Source organism: Chiloscyllium plagiosum, unplaced genomic scaffold, assembly GCF_037043375.1.
Source record: "Chiloscyllium plagiosum isolate Xiang-an unplaced genomic scaffold, Cpla_swu_hap1 HiC_scaffold_33, whole genome shotgun sequence".
NCBI classification, from domain to species: Eukaryota; Metazoa; Chordata; class Chondrichthyes; order Orectolobiformes; family Hemiscylliidae; genus Chiloscyllium; species Chiloscyllium plagiosum.
Genome location: NW_028270171.1, coordinates 18,431,646 through 18,453,943, shown reverse-complemented (window position 1 = coordinate 18,453,943; position 22,298 = coordinate 18,431,646). Strand labels below are relative to the sequence as shown.

Sequence of the window (22,298 nt, the reverse complement as noted above, 5' to 3'; positions counted from 1 at the left end):
TGGAGCAGAAACAGATACCCAGCATGACCACTCCCACAGACAATGTGTAACATGGATCCTGTAGGTAGCCAGCTTGGTCAGAAACAACAACAACGAGGTCCTCTGGTTTTCCCAATCACCTGTCACAGTTGATCAAGAGCGTGGAACTGATTATGGAGCCAGAGGTTGAGGAGCAGCCCCTTCAAATAACGAAAGAGGGACTGCAATCTCACATTGTGAAACTTGGAAAGAAATTGAGGATAAATTATCTTTTTTGGGTGGGAGTTTTTTCCTGGCACAGAACAATGTGTTCAGCCCAGCACGTCTATGCTAGTGTTTGTATTTTGGAAGAGCTTCTTTCCACGTGGTTTTCTCCTCTTGCCCTTAGACTGCTGTATGCCTCAAGCTTCACTTCAAATACATTAATACTATCTGTTTCTGAGTTTCACGCTGCCAATATTAAAGAATCTTATTTTAATGTCATTTGTTGCTGCACCCTTGTGTGGACTTCATCAGTCATGGAAACAACTTCTCCACCTCCACCTTGTGAACCCCTTCATGTTTTATGGGCAGACATTCAATGTGTTTAATTTGTCCGAAGCATTAAATTCAAATTTTTCTTTGAAAGGAACACTTGCGTTTAGAAAGCACTTTTCACAACACCTGACACAAAGCTAAGAGTCTCAGTTGGACTCCAGTTGGAGAAGGTGAAGACTGGAGATCAGAGTCAAAAGGTGTGGTGTTGGAAAAGCACAGCCAGTCAGGCATCATCCGAGGAGCAGGAAAATCGATGTTTCAGCATAAGCTCTTCATCAGGAATGAAGATCTTATGCTCGAAACGTCGATCCTCCTGTTTCTTGGATGCTGCCTGACTGGCTGTGCTTTTCCAACACTACATTTTTTGACTCCATTTAAGAGGGAATCAAAGCTGAGAAAAGAAATGTAGCTGAGAAAGTGAGTTTTGGTAAATACCTGATCAGAGACACAAGGAGGAAACAGAAAGCATTGAAGATGAACAAGAGACAGAAATCTTGGCTGAAGGGAGAATAGAACTTCCATGTGGTGCAATTTTCCTGGATGTTCTATAGGAAGGATATTGTGAAATTTGAAAGGGTTCAGAAAAGATTTATGAGGATGTTTCCAGCATTGGAGGGTTTGAGCTATAGGGTGAGGCTGAATAGGCTGAGGCTGTTTTCTATGGAGTGTCAGAGGCTGAGGGGTGACTTTATAGAGGTTAATAAAATCATGGGAGGCATGGAAAGGGTAAATTGATAAGGGTTGGGGGAGTCCAGAACTGGAGAGCATAGGTTTAGGTTGAGAAGGGAATGATTTAAAAGGGTCCTAAGGAGCAACCTTCTCACGCAGAGGCTGGTGCATTTATGGAATGAGCTGCCAGAGGAAGTGGTGGAGGCTGTTACAATTACAGCATTTAAAAGGTATCTGGATGGGTCCATGAATAGTAAAAGATTAGAGGGATATGGGTCAAATGCTGGCACATGGGTCTAGATTAGTTTAGGATATCTGGTTGGCATGGACAGGTTGGACTGAAGGGTCTATTTCCATGCTGTGCGTCTGTATGACTAAAAGCGACAGTGAGTTCAACACAAATACAAAAGCAAATTGCTACAGATGCTGGGAAAGGAATAACTCGGCAAGGCTTCTTGACTGAACCCTGTAAACGTCAACCTCTACCATGTCAGAGGACAAGGGCAGCAGATGAATGGGAATATCACCATCTACCAGCGAGACACCATTTGTATTTGGGACTATATCGCCATTCCTCCCTGTTGTTGAGTAAAAACCCTTGGAAGTCTGTTCCTTACAGCACTGTGTGTATCCCTACGTCCGAAGCGCTGCAGCATTGCAAAAGGGCAGCTCACATGATCATTCAAAAGCAGTTAGAGATGAGCAGTAAATGCTGGCTTTCCCTCACAGCTCATGAATAAATGCCAGGCAGCATCTGTGCAGAGAGAAACAGAATGAATAAATCAGGTTAAGAGCCTTTTGTCGTCTAACCTCTCCTGCTTTCCATTTTATCCTGACCATTTCTTCATTCTTCTGCTCCCCCTCCAACTCTACTTTTCCCCAATTTCCCTGTGTCTGTATTTGCTTAAACTCTCTTAGTTACATAAATTATTTCCAGTTCTGCTCTTGTTCGGTGAAATAAAATGAGAGGAAACCTGTTGTGAGCATGAGCACTGACATAGACCAACTCAACAATGTCTCTCTAATTTTGCTGCTGTCTTGAAATTTCTCCTTGCCGCTGATCCTGTGCATAATGCTGCGTTGCACAAGGTTATTGTAAAGTGCTTTGTATCACTTGGTATTTAATAGATAAAAGGGGGTTGGTCAGCTTAGTTGGCTGAATACCCAGCTTGTGATGTCAACAGTGTAGTTCCCCACTGGCTGAGGTTACCATGAAGTATTCTCCATCTCAACCTATCCCCATGTTTGAAATGTGATGACCATTGGGTTAAGCCATCACCAATCTTGTCGCTGTAATGAGAAATTAGGACTGTGGCAACTTTGACAGGAGAAAATGATGGTAGTGGAGTGGTTACTTTTACATAATTTTGGTTTTACTGCACATGTGATTTGTCTTGCCTGAAAAGTGTCTGCACTTTTCCTAACTTTTGCCACTTGTTTTATGTTTGCATCATTGATGCTAAATTGTCTTCACTTCTGTCCACAGTATGATCCATATGCCTACAACGCTGATTATGACCTCCATACAGGTAAATCTCATATTTATTGTTTGGTGTGCTGGCTTAGATACTGTAAACATGCCAACACATGAGAGTCTGTAACTGATTGTGATTATTGGCTTGAACTAAAGGGACAGCCGAGCTGAGTGAGTGAAACAGTGAATTGGTCACATTGGCCCTCATTTTAAAGAAATAGGGATTGGGGAGTCAGGGCAGCTATCTTGTGCATGAACCCCAATGTGATGTTAGGCCTTGCTGATTTTAACAGCTAGGCCTTGCCTTGCACAAATGTTTCAGGAGTCCCTGGGGCTGTTTTGTTGTAAATAGCCTGCAATCTGGAGGGGCACACTTTCCTTCAGTGTAACTATTTTAGGCATGGGAAGAAGGGGGCATGGCTGGCCAAGTAAATAGGTATATCACCCAATATAGTGCCTGTACTCCTGGGTAATCTTAGAGTAGGCATCCAGTATGTCTTGGCTTACAATTACCTTCAATGCTAAAGGTGTAGAAAGGAGAATTCAGCCACAGCCCTTAGTGCAAATGTGGGCAGTAAATGTTGGCTTTGCTTCACAACTCATGAATAAATTTTAAAAAAAACAGCATGCCAGGCAGTGTTGTTGGAGAGAGAAACCGAATTAACAATATGCAAATGGATAGAGTGGAAAGTATGCGGCTTTTTCCCGGGGGAGAGGAGTCAATTACTAGGGGATACAGGTTCAAGGGGCAGGATGGGGGGTGAGTTTAAAAGAGATGTGTGAGGCAAGTTTTTTACACAGAGTGGTGAGTGCCTGGAACCTGCTGCCAGAGGAGGTGGTGGAAGCAGACACAATAGTAGTATTCAAGAAACATCTGGACAAATACGTGAATAGGAAGGGAATAGAGGGATACAGATTCTGTAAATGAAGACCGTTTTAGTGTGGAAGGGCAAAATATGTCAGTGCAGGCTTGAAGGGCCAAAGCGGCCTGTTCTTGTGCTTTATTGATCTTTGTTCTATTGGCTGAAATGTGTGGTGGTTTAAAATTCCTAATTTGGGTAAATACCAGGAAGTACCAGTAGTACTTCAGTTATGTGGAAGGAGAGAAAGAATGTTAGGAAGGGAGTCAATTATTGTAACAATCGTTTTTTATTTTCTCAGGTGACCCTAAGCAGGACCTTGCATATGAACGTCAATATGAACAGCAAACGTATCATGTGATCCCGGAAGTCATCAAAAATTTCATCCAGTACTTCCATAAAACTGTCACTGATCTGATTGACCAAAAGGTTTATGAGTTACAATCTAACCGTGTATCCAGTGATCTCATTGAACAGAAACTTTATGAAATTCAGGATATCTATGAAAACAGGTACTGATGGTAAACATTCACTGCATATGTTTGTAGATCACTAAATGAAAGAACTATGTGTTTTATAAAGAGAAATATTTGTCAAACTTGCCTTCACACTTCTTGTTAAAAGGCTTAGTTTGGTTTTCAGTCCATTGTTACTTCTGATGCATGCTTTGCAGGAGATTGAGGGAAGTCAAGAAATTAAAGTTGAAATTGCAACGGATCAGATTTTATTGAATGGCAGAGTAAGCTCAAAGGACTAAATAGATACTCTCCATAAGTTCTATGTTCCTAGAACATGAAGACATAAGAAATAGACTGTATGAACCACTGGGCCACCTGTACCATCAACACTATGCTACTGTATCCACATATCCAAAAATATATTGAACTTTGCCTAAAATATACTTGGCAGCTGAATGTTCGCAGAGGTCTGGAGTGGAGAACACTAAGGATTCACACTGAATGAAAGCATTTCTCCTCTTATCTCTGAAGTAAATATCTCAGCCCTTTTCCTGAGAGGAGGATCCCTAATTCAAGACTTTCAAGTCAGATGAAACAGCCTCTCTGTATCTACCCCATTAAGTGCAGTAAAGAATCTGTTTCATTTCATTGAGGTAACCTCTTTATTCTAAATTCCAGAAAGACTAGCCCTGTTCTATTTAATCTCTCCTCTTAGGCCAGCCTCTTATCTGCAAGAATTTATTTAGTGACTCTCTATAACATTGCTTGACAAATTAACTGTAATTTTTCAAGGATATAAGTAATAGAGTTGATAAGGAGGAACCAACAGATGTGAATTACTTGGACTTTCAGAAGGCTTTCGATAAGGTCCCACATAAGAGATTAATGTGTAAAATTAAAGCACATGAGACATGGGTATAGTGTACTGACATTAGTAAGAGAACTGGTTGGCAGACAGGAAATAAATAGTAAGACTGAATGGGTCATTTTCCAAAAGTGGCAGCCAGTGACTAGTAGGGCTTGGACCCCAGTTATTGAATATATATTAGTGATTTAGATGTGGGAACTAAATATAATTTCTTCAAAATTGCAGACGACATAAAGCTGGGTGAACTGTGAGGAGGATGCAGAGTTGCTTCAGTGTGATTTGGACAATTTGAGTGAGTGAGCAAACATGGCAGATTAAGTGTAATGTGGATGTATGTGAGGTTATTTTGCTTGGGATCAAAACCTGGAAGGCAGATTATGACCTGAATGGTGATACTTCGGGAAAGGGTGCAATGAGATCTGGCTGTCCTTATATGCCAGTCACTAAAAATAAGCATTGCAAGTGCAGCAGGCAGTGAAGAAGACAAATGGTATCTTGGCCTTCATAGAAAGAAGATTTGAGTACAGGAGCAGAAGTGTTTTGCTGCACTGAACCAGAATTTTCAGAATCATATTTAACCTGTTACTAAAAACCAACAGCACAGAACTATTCAGCAAGAGATATCATCTGTGGTGTAAAAGTGATTTGGTAGCAATATAAACAATGATGGAAACTACTTGAGTAATTCTTTCATTCTCCTGTTTCTTCAGCTGGAATAAACTGACGGAAAGGTTCTTCAAAAACTCCCCTTGGCCTGAGGCTGAAGCTATTGCATCCATATGTCGAAATGGTAGTGTTCGGGTTTTCAGCTTGTTCTTTTTGATAATCTTTGGTTAATGTACTGTTCCATAGACGACTCCCTGCCCACAAAATAACATTCCTGAAAGCCAGGCAGTGGATAGAACTGGAATTCAATCTTTACACGCTTTTATAAAGTTTTATTTAACAGCAATATATGTTACAAACATACAATTCCAAGCTTAACAATCTCAGTGTTAGTCTGCTCCTGTATATTTAAAAACAGAAGTAAATCCCCAGATGCCCACCACTTGAATAATTTTTTTAAGAAGTTTTTTGGTTGCTGTTTAAGCAGCAGAGGAGATGAAATTTGTGTTTGGAGAAAAAAGAACGGATAACCTTTTCAAAAATTTTGAAGATTGCTTATCTCGTGTATTGTAGATCTCTTCTAATGTGCTGAATAATTTACCATACCTGGGGTATAGGACAAATACCCCAGTTCAATGTAGTGTGTTTACCTTCCAAAATGATCTTTTACAGATGCTGTCTTCCTCATTCTATACAAGGAACTCTACTACAGACACATTTATGCTAAAGTCAGCGTAAGTCTGAACTCCATCATTCTGTTTGCCAAATAGTTTAACTATGTTAAATGTATAACATTTTACATGCTATTTTTCATCGATCCTTATGGTTGCACAGCTTTTCCTTTGTAGTTTTCATATTTATACCAGTGATTAATTTAAAATGTAATGTATTAGAGTCATAGAGATGTACAGCATGGAAACAGACCCTTCGGTCCAACTCGTCCATGCCGACCAGATATCCCAACCCAATCTAGACCCACCTGCCAGCACCCGGCCCATATCCCTCCAAACCCTTCCTATTCATATACCCATCCAGATGCCTTTTAAATGTTGCAATTGTACCAGCCTCCACCACTTCCTCTGGCAGCTCATTCCATACACGTACCACCCTCTGAGTGGAAAACGTTGACCTAAAATTAGAACTTTTTGGTCTTCTGTATTGGAAGTGACTTGGACTTGTATTTTGCTTTTCAAAATCTTAAATTTTTAAGCAGCCTACCTGATTGGTGCAACCAACCACTGTCTTCCACATGCACTACTTCAGTAACTCTCAGTGGCAGCAGTGTGTACCATCTACAAAGTACACTGCAGCAACTCATGAAGGCTTCCAAATCCGTGATCTCTTCCACGAAGAAGGACAAGGAGAGCAGATATGTGGGAAGACCATCATCTGCAAGTTCCCCTCTAAGCCACACAACATCCTGACTTGGAAATATATTACTGTTCTTTTACTGTTGTTGTGCCAAAATCCTGGAACGAACTCCCTTACAGAATTGAGAGTGTCCTTACATGCCAAGTACTGCAGCAATACAAGAAGGCCACCACCTTCATGCCAGTAAATGCTGGTCTTGCCAGCAATGTCCATATCACGTGAATGAATAATAGTTTTTGTAAAAAAAAGCAAACACTTACTCTATTCCGTAAAAATAAAGTTTGATAAAACCTTATGAGTCAACATATCCTTCCAATTCTGTAGTGTAATTTCAGGATTTCTACAAGTTTTGGCTTGAGTTACTGAGAGTGCAGGTCATTGTATTCTGTGTTGTCTTCATTTTATTGGAGAATAGTCATTATGATTGTTATGGACCGGACCACTCCCACCACCCACAAAATATATTAAGATAGTCTAGACCCTAATCTTTTCTTACCTTAAAGGTAAGTGTAGGGCATTGCATTCCAGATGCAATTCAATTGGTCAAACTACTCGACGTTAAGCAAAGCGCACCTTATATTTGCACTACAGTTAAAATACAGACAAAGTAAAAAGAAAAGAATTGGTTCGACTGTAACTATCAAAATGCTTAACAAATATTAACTACTACTGATTAACTGGTGCAATATAGTAAAATCCCATAAACATGTGGCAAAAGCAAATTCACTAAAATAGTTTGTCTCACGTGCAATTCTAAACAGCAGGAAGAGAACCCCAGCTTTTGGCTGTAACAGAGAGAGGAATAAGAGCTTCCACATCCAGCTTCAAGACTGCAGAAACTGCTGAAAGCCAAAACTAAAAATCCTGTTTCTGTGGAGCTTGACCCCATCCATTCAAGATGCTTCTATTGTTCCAATTTTATTTTAAAGAGCTTCACATGCTCTTTACTTGATTTGGCTTTGAGCAGAGTGCTCAAAACTTCTGTCTCAACTTTTCCTAATTTCAAAAAACAGGATAAAATAAACCTCTTAAAGCCATAGTATTGTCACATTATGCCATTGCTACTGCTGGTACAATTGCAACATTTAAAAGGCATTTGGATGGATATATGAATAGGAAGGGTTTGGAGGGTCATGGGCCGGGTGCTGGCAGGTGGGACTAGATTGGATTGGGATATCTGGTTGACATGGACGGGTTGGACCATGGAGCAACCATGGCAGGCTAACATTAATTATTTTGAAACTCCACAGCACAGTGCACTATAATCAGTAGTTTGGTATTGCTTTGTCAAAAGTTTGTTGAGTAGAGCACTGATGGACTTTAAGCAGAGCAAACTACAAGAAACATGATTTAGGAACTACTCCTGTCATACTCACTGTTTCCATTTCATTTCCTTTCCTTTCTAGGGAGGACCTACATTGGAGCAGAGGTTTGAATCCTATTACAATTACTGCAATCTGTTCAACTACATTCTGAGTAAGTACACTTTGTTGTAATAAAATCGTTATTCTCGCTTTTACTTGCACCTGCTTCTTCCACAAAAATTATATGTGTGAGGGGGATGGTTAGAGAGAGTGAATAGGGAGGAGACAGTCTTGTGAATACAGTCATTACTGAATCGTAATCTTCAGTAGAGGTTGTCAACATGGTGGACAACAAGGAGCTGAAGATATATTAACAGAAAAGCTCAAATAGATACAGGAAGTGCTGGAAATACTCTGGTCAGGCAGCATCTGTGGAGAGAAATGGAGCTAACATTTTGGATCTTTCATTGGAACAGATCTCCAACATCTGTGGTATTTTGCTTAGTAGCAGGGCAGCACAATTCTGAATTAATATTCACATTCTTTGTGTTGGAGTAATTAAAGTATACTATTTGAGCTATAGGGGGAGGCTGAACAGGCTGGGACGTCGGAGGCTGGGTGGTGACCTTATAGAGGTTTACAAAATTATGAGGGGCATGGATAGGGTAAATAGGCAAAGTCTTTTCCCTGGGGTCAGGGAGTCCAGAACTAGAGGGCATAGGTTTTGGGTGAGACGGGAAAGATATAAAAGAGACCTAAGGGACAACTTTCACACAGAGGGTGCTACGAGTATGGAATGAGCTGCCAGAAGAAGTGGTGGAGGCTGGTACAATTGCAACATTTAAAAGGCATTTGGATGGATATATGAATAGGAAGGGTTTGGAGGGTCATGGGCCGGGTGCTGGCAGGTGGGACTAGATTGGGTTGGGATATCTGGTCGACGTGGATGGGTTGGAGCATGGAGCAAGCAGTACAGATTCTGCTCATTTTAAATCAGAACAATCTCATCCCTTTCAGATGCAGATGGTCCAGTTCCCCTGGAGCTCCCAAACCAATGGCTGTGGGACATCATCGATGAGTTCATATACCAGGTGAATTTCTGCCTTTCCTTTAGATCAATTTGCTTAAATCTCCACAGCACATTACTTTTCTGTAACATGTATTTTTGGTTTGGAGATACCAGTGTTGGACTGGGGTGTACAAAGTTAAAAGTCGCACAACACCAGGTTATAATCCACCAGGTTTAATTGGAAGCACACTAGCTTTCGGAGCGACGCTCCTTCATCAGGTGGTTATAACCTGGTGTTGTGTGATTTTTAACTATGTATTTTTGGGATATTCTCAAGAGGCTGAGGGGCCTTCTCTGTACTTTTGAGTCTCTGCAACAACTAGTATTAGGCTCTGCCTTTTATTGACAATTGGCAGCTCTCATCTAGATCGTCAGAATGCTTCCAGTGGATGAAGTGTGATGCTGGGTAGGAAATCATCAGGAGATTCATCCTTTCTTGCCAACTACTTTTCTGTTTATGTTCCAAACTACTTCTATGAAGAGCAGAAATAACTGTTCTTGTTTACAACCATGAAGCGAGTCCAGATTCAGCCTGAGTAGTTTATATTGGAATCTATCTTATACCTTCTGTCTGTTGACCAACTCAAGTAAGATATGATGTGGTGAAGAGAAGTGCATGATAATTGAACTACTTTACCTACTTTCTTTTGGGTTTGTACTGGAACAAACATTATTGTGCAATATGTCCTTTCAACCTCTTCACCACATTGGTACTGTGGTTGCAAACAAGTAGGAACAAAATACACCTTCGTATTGCCTGTTGTGACTCTGATGACTAAGCAGAGATTGAAATGTTAAGAATATGCCATACATTTTATTCAGAGCAAAAATGAAAACTTGTTTTTGTTAGGGTGCTCTGCAAAATTGGCCAGTCAGCAGAAATTTGACCCTGATCTGGCTAACTATGTTGATTTCTTCCATTGAAACCTCTCTCTTTCTCTGTACAGTTCCAGTCTTTCAGTCAGTACCGCTGCAAAACAGCCAAAAAGACAGACGAGGAAATCGACTTCCTGCGGTCAAATCCCAAAATCTGGAATGTTCACAGTGTCCTCAATGTCCTTCATTCACTGGTTGACAAATCCAACATCAACCGGCAACTGGAGGTCTACACCAGCGGAGGCAAGTGCAGGATGATTCTCATTTGTGTAAAGTCAATGGTTTTTTTTGTTCCATGTCCCTCTTAATATTCCAAACTACTTCTATGAAGAGCAGAAATAACTGTTCTTGTTTACAACCATGAAGTGAGTCCAGATTCAGCCTGAGTAGTTTATATTGGAATCTATCTTATACCTTCTGTCTGTTGACCAACTCAAGTAAGATATGATGTGGTGAAGAGAAGTGCATGATAATTGAACTACTTTACCTACTTTCTTTTGGATTTGTACTGGAACAAACATTATTGTGCAATATGTCCTTTCAACCTCTTCACCTTTCCCCTCCTCGCCTCTCATTTCTGTTTTGGGACTGAATATCTTGGGAAAATTTCAGTTAGTGTTTCCATTGATCGTGAAAAATATTTATTATCAGGTTGGCCATGTGCTCATTAACTAATATTTGTTTCACTTTATCTCTTGGCATTGGACTGATTGTTAATTAGCAGCTAAAATGCAGAAGCAACGACTTTTTTTCTCAAACAAGTGCTACTTCACACTTTGCAGACCCCTGAATGACTGGCATACTTTTTCTTTTTAATTCAGTTTCAAGCACTTCTTTTCTACCTGTATTTTTCCCTCCATCAGTTGTATGAACCATATTTCCATATAAGTGATATCCCTTTTTTTTTTTGCAAAAGAGACTTGTATTTAAATAGTGTCTAACACAATCTTAAGTCTTGCCAAAGAACTTTACAGTCAATTAAATGCTTTTAAAGCGTAGTCGCTGTTGTAAAGAAACATGGCACAGCAAGCTCCCACAAAGTGTTGTATGGTAACAACCAGATGATCTTTTGCAGATGTTGGTTAAAACTGACTGCTGTAAAGATTTACATTTACTCCTGTATTGACATCTACTATTGTTCATCTCATTACAGGAGATCCTGAGAGTGTTGCTGGGGAGTATGGACGTCACTCTCTATATAAAATGCTAGGATATTTCAGCCTGGTAGGACTTCTGCGCCTCCACTCACTTCTTGGAGATTACTACCAGGCTATCAAAGTACTCGAGAATATTGAACTCAATAAAAAGGTGCATCCCATTATAACCTACCTGCACCGCTTTACTGAACTTAGTTAACCAGCTAATCTTAACCACTGGTTAGTTTGTTTCATAGCTGTCATTTAAAGAGGAGTAACATTACAGGAAACAAGTTCATAATTCCAGAGAAATTGAAAATAAAACACTGTAAATCAAACATAACACTGAGACCAGTCCCTCTTCCAGTCCATGTAATCAGCTAAAAGTTAATAATGTTTGAATTAATTAAGGGAGACAAAAGAAAAGGAAGCGTACACATCTGCTAAGAAGACACCCTTCAAGATGCATTATTTCTGGCCTTTGAGTTAGGGTAATTTGAAAGAGCCTCTGCAGGTTCTGTTAAGTATTATGCTTCCTCAAAACTACATTATGATTTCCACACAGGTCTTCCATTTATGTCTATCTTGCAACCATAACTTGCAAACTTGTGCAAATTTACTGGATAATAGAAATTCTTGTGAAGTCTCTCCAAGCCCTAGATCTCATTCACTGTCCTTTTTAGCAAAAAGTGTTCAGTTCCTCAATAGCTCCCTGCAACTACACATTACACAATGTTCATACAGATCCTGCCTTAGCTCTTGATAGCTATTGTGCAATTGGGAGTATACTAATTGCTGTCAGAACTTTTCCTATTAGATTGGGAAAGTTTCCAGAGCCAGTGGCTCTTGTGTGAGTATTGGTTGAGTTCAAGTTCATTTATGGGCTTTTTCAGGTTGAATAGCTCCTGATGCCCACTGCCAAAGCTGCTGAACAATGGCCACTGGAATGTACCTATAGAACCATATTGCATGAAGGAATTATTCTTGCCAGCATCAGAGGGCACAACAATGAAGGATATCTTAGTCTTGTTCAATGTTTGCAGCGTCTTTATCAGAATAATCAATGCTCAGGGCTATTTAATTAAAATAGCTGGTAAAATGAGAATTAAAGCTTAGTGAATTTAAATGCATCTCAACCCCTGTTCAGATACTGACTTTCTACCCTAGTAAGTTCCAAACTTAACCTGATTGTCCCCAGTTCCTATTTCATCTTGAAAGATTGTTCACCACTAGTGAGGGCAAGTAGAATAAGATTCCAATGTTTCTTCTTTCAATTTGACATCTGATGTAGTGCCAGCTCCTGACATATCAACATCTTGTGGTGTGAAAATATTCCTAAGTATTCCAACTCCTGCTCCACACATCCTGCAATGGTAATCTTGTAATGACTCTCAATTTGTTAATTCTCATCAACAAATCAAGAATGTTTTGCCACATTTACACTGCTTAATAAATGTACAAGAAGGATTAAGTAATTGCTTTCCAGATATGTATACCTGGGTTTTAGAATAGGGTGCCTTACATAATATTACTTTTTTGTTCCATTCCATTACAGAGCATGTACTCCCGAGTACCAGAGTGTCAGGTTACAACTTATTATTATGTGGGCTTCGCGTACCTGATGATGCGTCGTTACCAGGATTCTATTCGTGTGTTTGCCAACATATTGCTATATATTCAGAGGACCAAGAACATGTTTCAACGTTCAACCTACAAATATGAGATGGTAAACCTGGAAAAAAGTATTACCTATGTATGCTGTACTCTTCATCTGAAGTTGGTTGATTTGAATTGTTTAAAGTAATTTTGGTGCAAAAAAGAAGGTTGATTTTATTTATATAAGGCAATTTAAGCTGCCTGCATTTCTACATTTTTACAAAGCCAAAAGCTTTGAATTGGCAAATGTTACTAGCTGATGGTAGAACTGTGCAAGTTAGATCCCAGATTTAAACCTGGCTTGACAAACCATAGGCTTTTTAAAGGTTTACCATGGAGCTCAGTCACTGAATGTATTCTCAGAGGCTGCCAATGTACTTGCAATAAAAGAATATAAAGGTTTATTGCACAAAAGAAAATTCAAACTTTGTGCGAAGATTTGTAGCTCGGGTGCTCGTTGTTGTGGTTCTGTTCGCCGAGCTGGAAGTTTTTGTTGCAAACGTTTCGTCCCCTGGCTAGGCGACATCATCAGTGCTTGGGAGCCTCCTGCAAAGCGCTTCTTTGATGTTTCCTCCGACACCGAAGCGCTTCGCAGGAGGCTCCCAAGCACTGATGATGTCGCCTAGCCAGGGGACGAAACGTTTGCAACAAAAACTTCCAGCTCAGCGAACAGAACCACAACAAAATTCAAACTATATTACACCACTTGAGAAATATTAGAAGGATTTCATTGCAAACATCAGAAAGAAAAGTTAATCCCACTTATCCCAACAATAACCTTGCAGATACTCAAACCCCAATGATGAGTTACCCCTATCTCCAAGTTAAAATTTTTCTTGCTCAGCTGGCATGGCTATAATCAATTATCTTTCTGCAATTTCACATTCACTAGAATTTTTTTTTTGAGAAACTTCTGTCTCTGAAACCCTTAAAACAAATTGCTAACTTAGTTCACCATCACTTAACATGGGTTCCCTAAACCCCTTTCTTTTAAAATCAGAGATACAGCATGGAAACAGACCCTTTTGTTCAACTCGTCCATGCTGACCAGATATCTTAAATTAAGTTAGTCCCATTTGCCAGCATTTGACCCATACTGTCTATTCACATACCTATCCAGATGCCTGTTAAATGTCGTAATTATACCAGCCTCCACCACCTCTTCTGATAGCTCATTCCATACATGCACCACACTTTGCATGAAACAGTTGCCACTTAGATCCCCTTTAAATCTTTCCCCTCCCACCTTAAACCTATGCCCTCTGGTTCTAGACTCCCCTGCCCTGGGGAAAAGACCTTGGCTATTCACCCTATCCATGCACTCACATAAAGTAATTTTATAAACCTCTATAAGGTCCACCCATCAGCCTCCCAACGCTCCATGGAAAATAGCCCTAACCTATTTAGCATCTTCCTATAGCTCAAACCCTCCAACCCTGGTAACATCCTTGTCAGTCTTCTCTGAACCCTTTCAAGTTTAACAAAATCTTTTCAATAGCATGGAGACCAGACTAAGCTGAATAGCATTCAAAAGGTGGTCGAACAAATGTCTGTCTTAATTTTGGTAAATGAGTTAGAATCTCAACTTTTTTTTTCCTAGTCCAAGGCCTCCACTAAAATGCTTCCTCTCTGTCACATAATGGGCAGACATGGGGGTTGCTGAACCAAAGTGTGAATCCATCCTCAAGTAGAAATGCAATGGACTAATTACAGAGAGAATTAAAACCCCATTTTCTTCTTCTTCTCTTCCCCTTGCCCTTTTCAAATCTACCTGTAGATAAACAAACAGAATGAACAGATGCATAGTCTGTTGGCAATTGCCTTGACACTTTACCCGATGAGGATCGATGAGAGCATCCACACACAGCTACGAGAGAAATATGGAGACAAAATGCTGCGTATGCAGAAAGGGTAGGTCTGCTATTCCTCTTAGTTGTCCATTTATTTATAATATTGCAGTTATTCAGTAATGATGCCTTGTCCAATGTGCATTTATATAGCACCAAGAAGGGGATAAAATGTCATAGAATCCCTACAGTATGGAAAGAGGCCATTCAGCCCATCAAGTCTACATCAACCTTCTGAAAAGAATCCCACCCACCCACCCCTCCCATCCTATCCCTGTAACTCTGTATTTCTCACGGCTAATCCACCTAACCTGCACATCTTTGGACCGAGAGAGGAAACCGGAGCACCTGGTGGAAACCCATGCAGACACTGGGAGAATGTGCAGACTCCACACAAACAGAACCCGAGGCTGGAATCAAACCCAGGTCCCTGGCACTGAGGCAGCAGTGTTAACCACTGAGCCACCGTGCCACCCCAGGCCTTTGACAAGAGCATTCTTAGATACTTCATGAAGATAATTGGATAATCAATCACAAATCTGATCAGCCAGATGAAGTTTGAGGCAGATAGACTCAAAGAAGGAATTCTTGTTGGTCCCAGGCTTGGATGTCAATGATAAAGCAATGAAAGTTGTAATAGGGTTAAAATTGGGGGAACTCAGAATTGCAGTGTTGGGGTTACAGAAATGAAGAATTTTGAGACCAGTGGGGAGGGAATTTAAAAGCGAGTCTAGTACCTTTGTATACCTCCATTATTCAATTGTTGTTGTTAAGATTATACTTCTGTTGAAATGATTAATGGCTAATTGTAATTTATAAATGGGGTTGTATAAGAGTGACTAGGAGAAAGTGAGGACTGCAGGTGCTGGAGATCAGAGCTTAAAACTGTGTTGCTGGAAATGTGCAGCCGGTCAGGCAGCATCAAAGGAGCAGGAGAATCGATGTTTCGGGCATAAGCCCTTCTTCCAGCAACACATTTTTAAGCTCTTGTATAAGAGTGAAATAATCAGGCACTATGTTAACATCACCCAACAATTGGAGTTTTTGGGAGCTGCTGTAAATGTAAGAGACCTGCTGGTTAGAGTGTTTCACTAAAGGAGAATCAAATGGATTCTTAATGACAATCAAATAGATTCATGACCACCATTACATGAGACTGGCTTTTAGTTCAGATTTATTTAACTTAAATGATTTGAATTGTCCACCTCTTATACTGGGTTTTGAAACTTGAACCTATGGATTACTAGGAGGTTAAAAATGTGTTGCTGGAAAAGCGCAGCAGGTCAGGCAGCATCAAAGGAACAGGAGAATCGACATTTCGGGCATAAGCCCTTCAGGAATGAGGAGGGTGTGCCAAGAGGGCTAAGATAAAAGTTGAAACTTTATTGCTGGAACAGCACAGCAGGTCAGGCAGCATCCAGGGAACAGGAGATTCGACGTTTCGGGCACAGGCCCTTCTTCAGGAATGAGCAGAGAGTGTTCAGCAGGAGAAGATAAAAGGTAGGGAGGAGGGACTTGGAGGAGGGGAGTTGGAAATGTGATAGGTGGAAAGAGGTCAAGGTGAGGGTGATAGGTCGGAGTAGGATGGAGGCGGAGAGGTCAAGAAGAAGACTGCAGGTCAGGAAGGCGGTGCCGGGCTGGAGGGATCCGGCTGAGACAAGGTGGGGGGAGGGGGGATGAAGAAACTGGTGAAGTCCAAGTTCATCCCCTGCGGTTGGAGGGTTCCCAGTCGGAAGATAAGACGCTCCTCCTCCGACCGTCGGGTTGTTGTGGTTTGGCGGTGGATGAGTCCAATGACCTGCATATCCTCGGTGGAGTGGGAGGGGGAGTTGAAATGCTGTGCCACAGGTTGGTTGGGTTGGTTCGTCCGGGTGGCCCAGAGGTGCTCTCTGAATCGCTCCGCAAGTAGGCGGCCTGTCTCCCCAATATAGAGGAGGCCACACCGGCTGCAGCGGATGCAGTAGATGATGTGGGTGGAGGTGCAGGTGAATCTGTGGCAGATATGGAAGTTTCCCTTGGGGCCTTGGAGAGAAGCGAGGGGGGAGGTGTGGGCGCAAGTGTTGCACCTCCTGCGGTTGCAAGGGAAGGTGCCGGGAGTGGAGGTTGGGTCGGTGGGGGGTATGGATCTGACAAGGGAGTCGCGGAGGGAGTGGTCTCTACGGAAAGCTGATAGGGGAGGGGAGGGAAATATATCCTTGGTGCTGGGGTCTGTTTGGAGGTGGCGGAAGTGACGGCGGATGATGCGCTGTACATGGAGATTGGTGGGGTGGTAGGTGAGGACCAGTGGGGTTCTGTCCTGGTGGCGGTTGGAAGGGCGGGGCTCAAGGGCGGAGGAGCGGGAAGTGGAGGAGATGCGGTGGAGGGCACCGTCGACCACGTCGGGGGGGAAATTGCGGTCCTTGAAGAAGGAGGCCATCTGTGTTGTACGTATTTTGAACTGGTCCTCCTGGGAGCAGATGCGGCGGAGACGAAGGAATTGGGAGAATGGGATGGCGTTTTTACAGGGGGCAGGATGGGAGGAGGTGTAGTCCAGGTAGCTGTGGGAGTCGGTTGGTTTGTAGTAGATGTCCGTGTTGATTCGGTCGCCTGAGATAGAAACAGAAAGGTCTAGGAAGGGGAGGGAGGAGTCCGAGACTGTCCAGGTGAATTTGAGGTCGGGGTGGAAGGTGTCTCTCTACTAAGATAAAAGGTAGGGAGGTCTCTGGATTATTAGTCCATTAACAACCATTATGCTTTGCCAAGTAACATTTTTGGACTGGGATTTCTGACAAAAGTGACTAGTTCTCAATGATTTAAATGAAACACCAAATTAATGATCAAAACAACGGGACTGCTAGCTCGATTTCTGCAAAATAATTTCTGTCTGCTCTAATCAGGATTTTGTATTTGTGTTCCCACCTGCATTGGTAACTCTGTGTAAACAGGATCGGGGAAGTGGTTGTTCAGTGTGTTTGGACTGTGCTTATGTAATTGGGTGCATGTACATTATTTTAATGCTGCCTGAAGGAAGTTTAGATGTTGTATTTATTTTAGAGCCTTAAGTTAGGAAAAACATGAAATTAAAATCAATATAAAGGAGAAAGGCAGCTCAAGAGCTCTCCAGAATAATCTAGGTTGACACCTTTGTGCCACTCTGCATCAGCTGCCGTCTTTCAGATGAGTTGCTAAACTGAAGCCCTGTTGCACTCTTTAATGCTGAGAGATCCCTTTCATCCATCTATTTCAAAGACAGGCTGGGAAACTCCTCAGCCTATGTTTGGTGTCTCGGTTAACACCTGAAACAAATGATTTGGTCATTTATTGTCCTGATGTTTGTGGGAGCTTGCTGTGCCATATTTACTGCATTATAACGGTGGCTACACTTTAAAAGTACTTTTGATAACAACTTGCCAGTGAAGGGTCCAGGGTACTTCATGAGACCCTTAATTAAATAACATTTGATGCTGAGCTTCATGGAATAATAGAGTTAAACAAAAGCTTTGTCAAACAAGTCAATTTGAAGGAAAATCTTTAAAGAATGAAAGAGATGTAGAGGTACGGAAATATGTGGGCAAGAATCACAGAATCCCTACAGCATGAAACTAGGCCGATCGGCCCATCAGGTCCACATCTAGACACACCCCCTGCCTTATCCCAGTAACCCTGCATTCCCCATGGCTAACCCACTTAGCCTGCACATTCCCATACACTATAGACAATTTAGCATGGCCAATCCAGCAAACCTGCACATCTTTAGACTGTGGGAGGAAACTGGAGCAAATCCATGCAGGCCCAGGGAGAATATGGAAACTTCATACAGGCAGTCACCTGATGGTGGAATCAAACCCAGGTCCCTGGGATTGTGAGACAGCAGTGCTAACCACTGAACCACTGTGCTGCCCAGAATCTAGGGCCTCAGCATCTCAAGGCTTTGCCATCAAATGGTACAGTGATTAAAACGTGCAAGTAGCCAGGACTGACCGTGAAGCAGTTGGGATGTCCTGTGGTTGTGAAAGGCACAATATAACACATCTGTATTAAGTTTTAAATTCTTGTCATTAGCAGAGTTTGCCTAGCTCATATATCTGTGAAGTTCATTTCCTTATTAAATTCCTTCTTCCTGCATCCCATTGTATTCCCAGACGTTCCAATCTTTCCTCATCTTAATTTTAGTTATTTCCTTTGGACATTCCTTGCAAATCACAGCCCCTTCTGAAAAATCTACGCCTTGTCCTGAATGCCACCATAATTAGATGTGGTACAGTTTTGGTCCTGGTTAAAAGATCCCATTATTTTTCTTGCTTAGTCTTAACCTGGGAACACAGCCAGAGGTTTTAATAACCTTTCCAGCAAATCTTGCAGACTTCCCTCTGTTTTGTCACCTCAAGCACACTAATTTAATAAGGAGAAAGGACTGCAGATGCTGGAGGTCAGTATTGAGAGTGTGGTGCTAGAAAAACACAGCAGGTCAGGCAGCATCTGAGGAGCAGGAGAATTGACTGATGAAGGGTTTATGCCCGAAAGGTCGATCTCCTGCTTCTCGGATGTTGCCTGATCTGTGCTTTTCCAACACCGCACTCATGACTGTAATATAATAAGCCCCAGTCTTGCTGCCTCTACCTAATCTCATGGTTTTATCTGTAACCATGTTTTTCATCTTCAGGCTCTCTGCTTGCTGAACCAGCTTTTCCAGATCTTCCTGGATTATTAGCGTTGTTAAGCCATTAAACCTAGGTTTTCTTTGCAAACATTAGACACTTCTCCAAAAAACAACTCCAACATCTACCATTTTGTGGAACTGCACTGCAAGCTTTTTTTTTCATTCTGGCAGTTCCTTGCATAACACCACCCCTTATTTACCTTGGTCACACATCATGTTAGCCAGGCTGGTATGTGGGATTGTCCCATATGTTTCCAAAGTCACAAATGTTAAGAGAAAGAGACTAGATGACTAGCTTTGTTTGTGTCACCTCCTTAAAAGAGGTCAGAAGTCACGTGACACCAGTTATAGTCCAACAGGTTTATTTGAATTAGCAACATTTCAAAGCGCTGCTCCTTTGTCTGGTGAAGGGTTCACTTAATAAAGGATCAACGCTCTGAAAGCTTGTGATGTGAAATAAACCTGTTGGTACTAGAACTGGTGTCATGTGACTTCTGACTTTGTCCATCCCAATCCAACACCAAAACTCCCACATCATGGCTCCTTGGAAGAGGAATCCAAAATGAATCATGTTATTGCATTGTCACCCTGTGGCCCACTAACTTCCTCTGCATCAGATATGCATCCACCTTTTCTCTTAAGAATGCGATAGACTCAATTCGAGCTGTGTAATCTTCTACAATCCAGAAAGAATGAGACATTTGTGGTGCAACATTGCCACCTACTGCAACCTAGAGTAAGACCCAAAGATCTCCGTATCCATCTCAGAATTTATAGTTATAGAACAAGTCATCTAAAGTTGCTAAGAAACTACCTCAAGTAGGATCTCTTTTACCTCTTTGGCGTGTCACACTGAAACCTCACCTGGGTTTGATTAGTGGTTTGCGATTCCTGATGATTGTAAGCGTGTAGACAATAGAGCTAGAAATTTGATGGGTACAGGAGATCTAGTCTAGTTCCAGAATGTTGTGTCTTCTCTTAGCTGCTGGTTAGGAAATGAGATGGACTCTTGCAAGGCCCTCTCATTATAAAGTGCCAAGGTAACAAGACAAGGCTGTTATTATGTGAGCATTAATACAGCATGACAACAGCATGCATTTATTAGGCATTAACTGCATTGTAAAAGTTAGAATGGTCCAGCTGAAACTGTAATCCCTAAATGCATTGTTTTTCAATTATGATTTTTTTTTAAATGACCCTCTCACAATATATGTTTTCTTAATTTCTAACCCTGCTCTTCTTTTATTCCCAATAGTGAGATGCAGATTTTTGAGGAGCTGTTCAGCTTTGCTTGTCCCAAGTTCCTGTCACCAGTGGTACCAAATTATGAGTCGGTCCATCCTAACTACCATAAAGAGCCATTCCTGCAACAGCTGAAAGTGTTTATGGATGAGGTGCAGCAACAGTCTGTACTGTCCACTATACGTAGGTATGTCGAGAAGTAGCTGATAACAGTGCCAACTGTTTGTAAAAATATTTAGTGGTATGTAAAGGTTCCGTGTCCAGTTACTTCTGGTTAACTTGTCCCAGATTAACAATTCCCCAGAAATCAGTGAGTACCTTTTTGAGGAACTGAAGAATGAAGTTAACTGGTAAAGAGGGAGGGAATTAAAACTGTTCTGTAAAATAAGCTTCTAGATAGGATAGGGAAGAAGGCGTTTGGTATGCTTTCCTTTATTGGTGAGAGTATTGAGTACAGGAGTTGGGAGGTCATGTTGCGGCTGTACAGGACATTGGTTAGGCCACTGTTGGAATATTGCGTGCAGTTCTGGTCTCCTTCCTATCGGAAAGATGTTGTGAAACTTGAAAGGGTTCAGAAAAGATTTACAAGGATGTTGCCAGGGTTGGAGGATCTGAGCTACAGGGACAGGCTGAACAGGCTGGGGCAGTTTTCCCTTGAGTGTCGGAGGCTGAGTGGAGACCTTATAGAGGTTTACAAAATTATGAGGGGCATGGATAAGATAAATAGACAAAGTCTTTTCCCTGGGGTCGGTGAGTCCAGAACTAGAGGGCATAGGTTTAGGGTGAGAGGGGAAAGATATAAAAGAGACCTAAGGGGAACTTTTTCACATGGAGGGTGGTATGTGTATGGAATGAGCTGCCAGAGGATGCGGTGGAGGGTGGTACAATTGCAACATTTAAGGGGCATTTGGATGGGTATATGAATAGGAAGAGTTTGGAGGGATATGGGCCGGGTGCTGGCAGGTGGGACTAGATTGGGTTGGGATATTTGGTCGGCATGGACGGGTTGGACCGAAGGGTCTGTTTCCATGCTGTACATCTCTATGACTATCTCTCAAGATCTCATTTTCATGTATGCATTTACCCAAGAACTGATGTTCCATTCTGAAGTGGTTGTGATTCAGGGTGGTCCAAATGCACCTCCAATCCACAATCAGTTGAGTATTGAAATCCTGGAGAGGAACTTGGCAGCAGAGCACAAGATATTTATTTTTATTTTAAGGGCTTGTCTTGGGGGGCTACATTTTGGTTTTCACAGGCTACTTTTTTTTGTTCCTGTAGTAGTTATATGAAGTGCCTTTGATATTGGTGTTAAATATCATCAGTTTCGATGCTAATATCATTTCTGTCCACTCACTCTAGCTTGTTGTTACCTTCTCTCCCTTTCAGTTTCTTAAAGCTGTATACTACCATGCCTGTTGTCAAACTGGCTGGATTCCTAGACATGACCGAGCAGGAGTTCCGCATCAATCTCCTGGTGTTCAAGCACAAGATGAAGAACCTGGTGTGGACAAGTGGGATCTCGGCCCTGGACGGTGAATTTCAATCTGCTTCGGAGGTTGACTTCTACATCGATAAGGTGAGATTTATCTACAAAAGAGCACCTTTGTATCTTAACATGTACATGCTGATGGCACCTGCTCCTTGACTCTGATAGCTTTTCTGTGTGACCCCAGCCAGAGGTTCCCAAGTCATGGACCTAGACAC

At 41.7% G+C, this 22,298-nt stretch overlaps 1 protein-coding gene across 1 annotated transcript in view; it reads left to right on the top strand.

Annotated features, from left to right (window-relative positions):
• Nucleotides 1-22,298, top strand: part of eif3l (eukaryotic translation initiation factor 3 subunit L) — a 32,069-nt gene that overhangs the window by 5,778 nt on the left and 3,993 nt on the right. The window contains exons 2-13 of the mRNA XM_043679821.2: nt 2,672-2,714; nt 3,821-4,031; nt 5,556-5,635; nt 6,124-6,185; nt 8,229-8,298; nt 9,144-9,217; nt 10,143-10,314; nt 11,225-11,379; nt 12,763-12,933; nt 14,641-14,774; nt 20,605-20,778; nt 21,981-22,170. Coding sequence (XP_043535756.1) covers nt 2,672-2,714; nt 3,821-4,031; nt 5,556-5,635; nt 6,124-6,185; nt 8,229-8,298; nt 9,144-9,217; nt 10,143-10,314; nt 11,225-11,379; nt 12,763-12,933; nt 14,641-14,774; nt 20,605-20,778; nt 21,981-22,170 — 1,536 coding nt within the window. The remainder of the gene's footprint in view (nt 1-2,671; nt 2,715-3,820; nt 4,032-5,555; nt 5,636-6,123; nt 6,186-8,228; nt 8,299-9,143; nt 9,218-10,142; nt 10,315-11,224; nt 11,380-12,762; nt 12,934-14,640; nt 14,775-20,604; nt 20,779-21,980; nt 22,171-22,298) is intronic.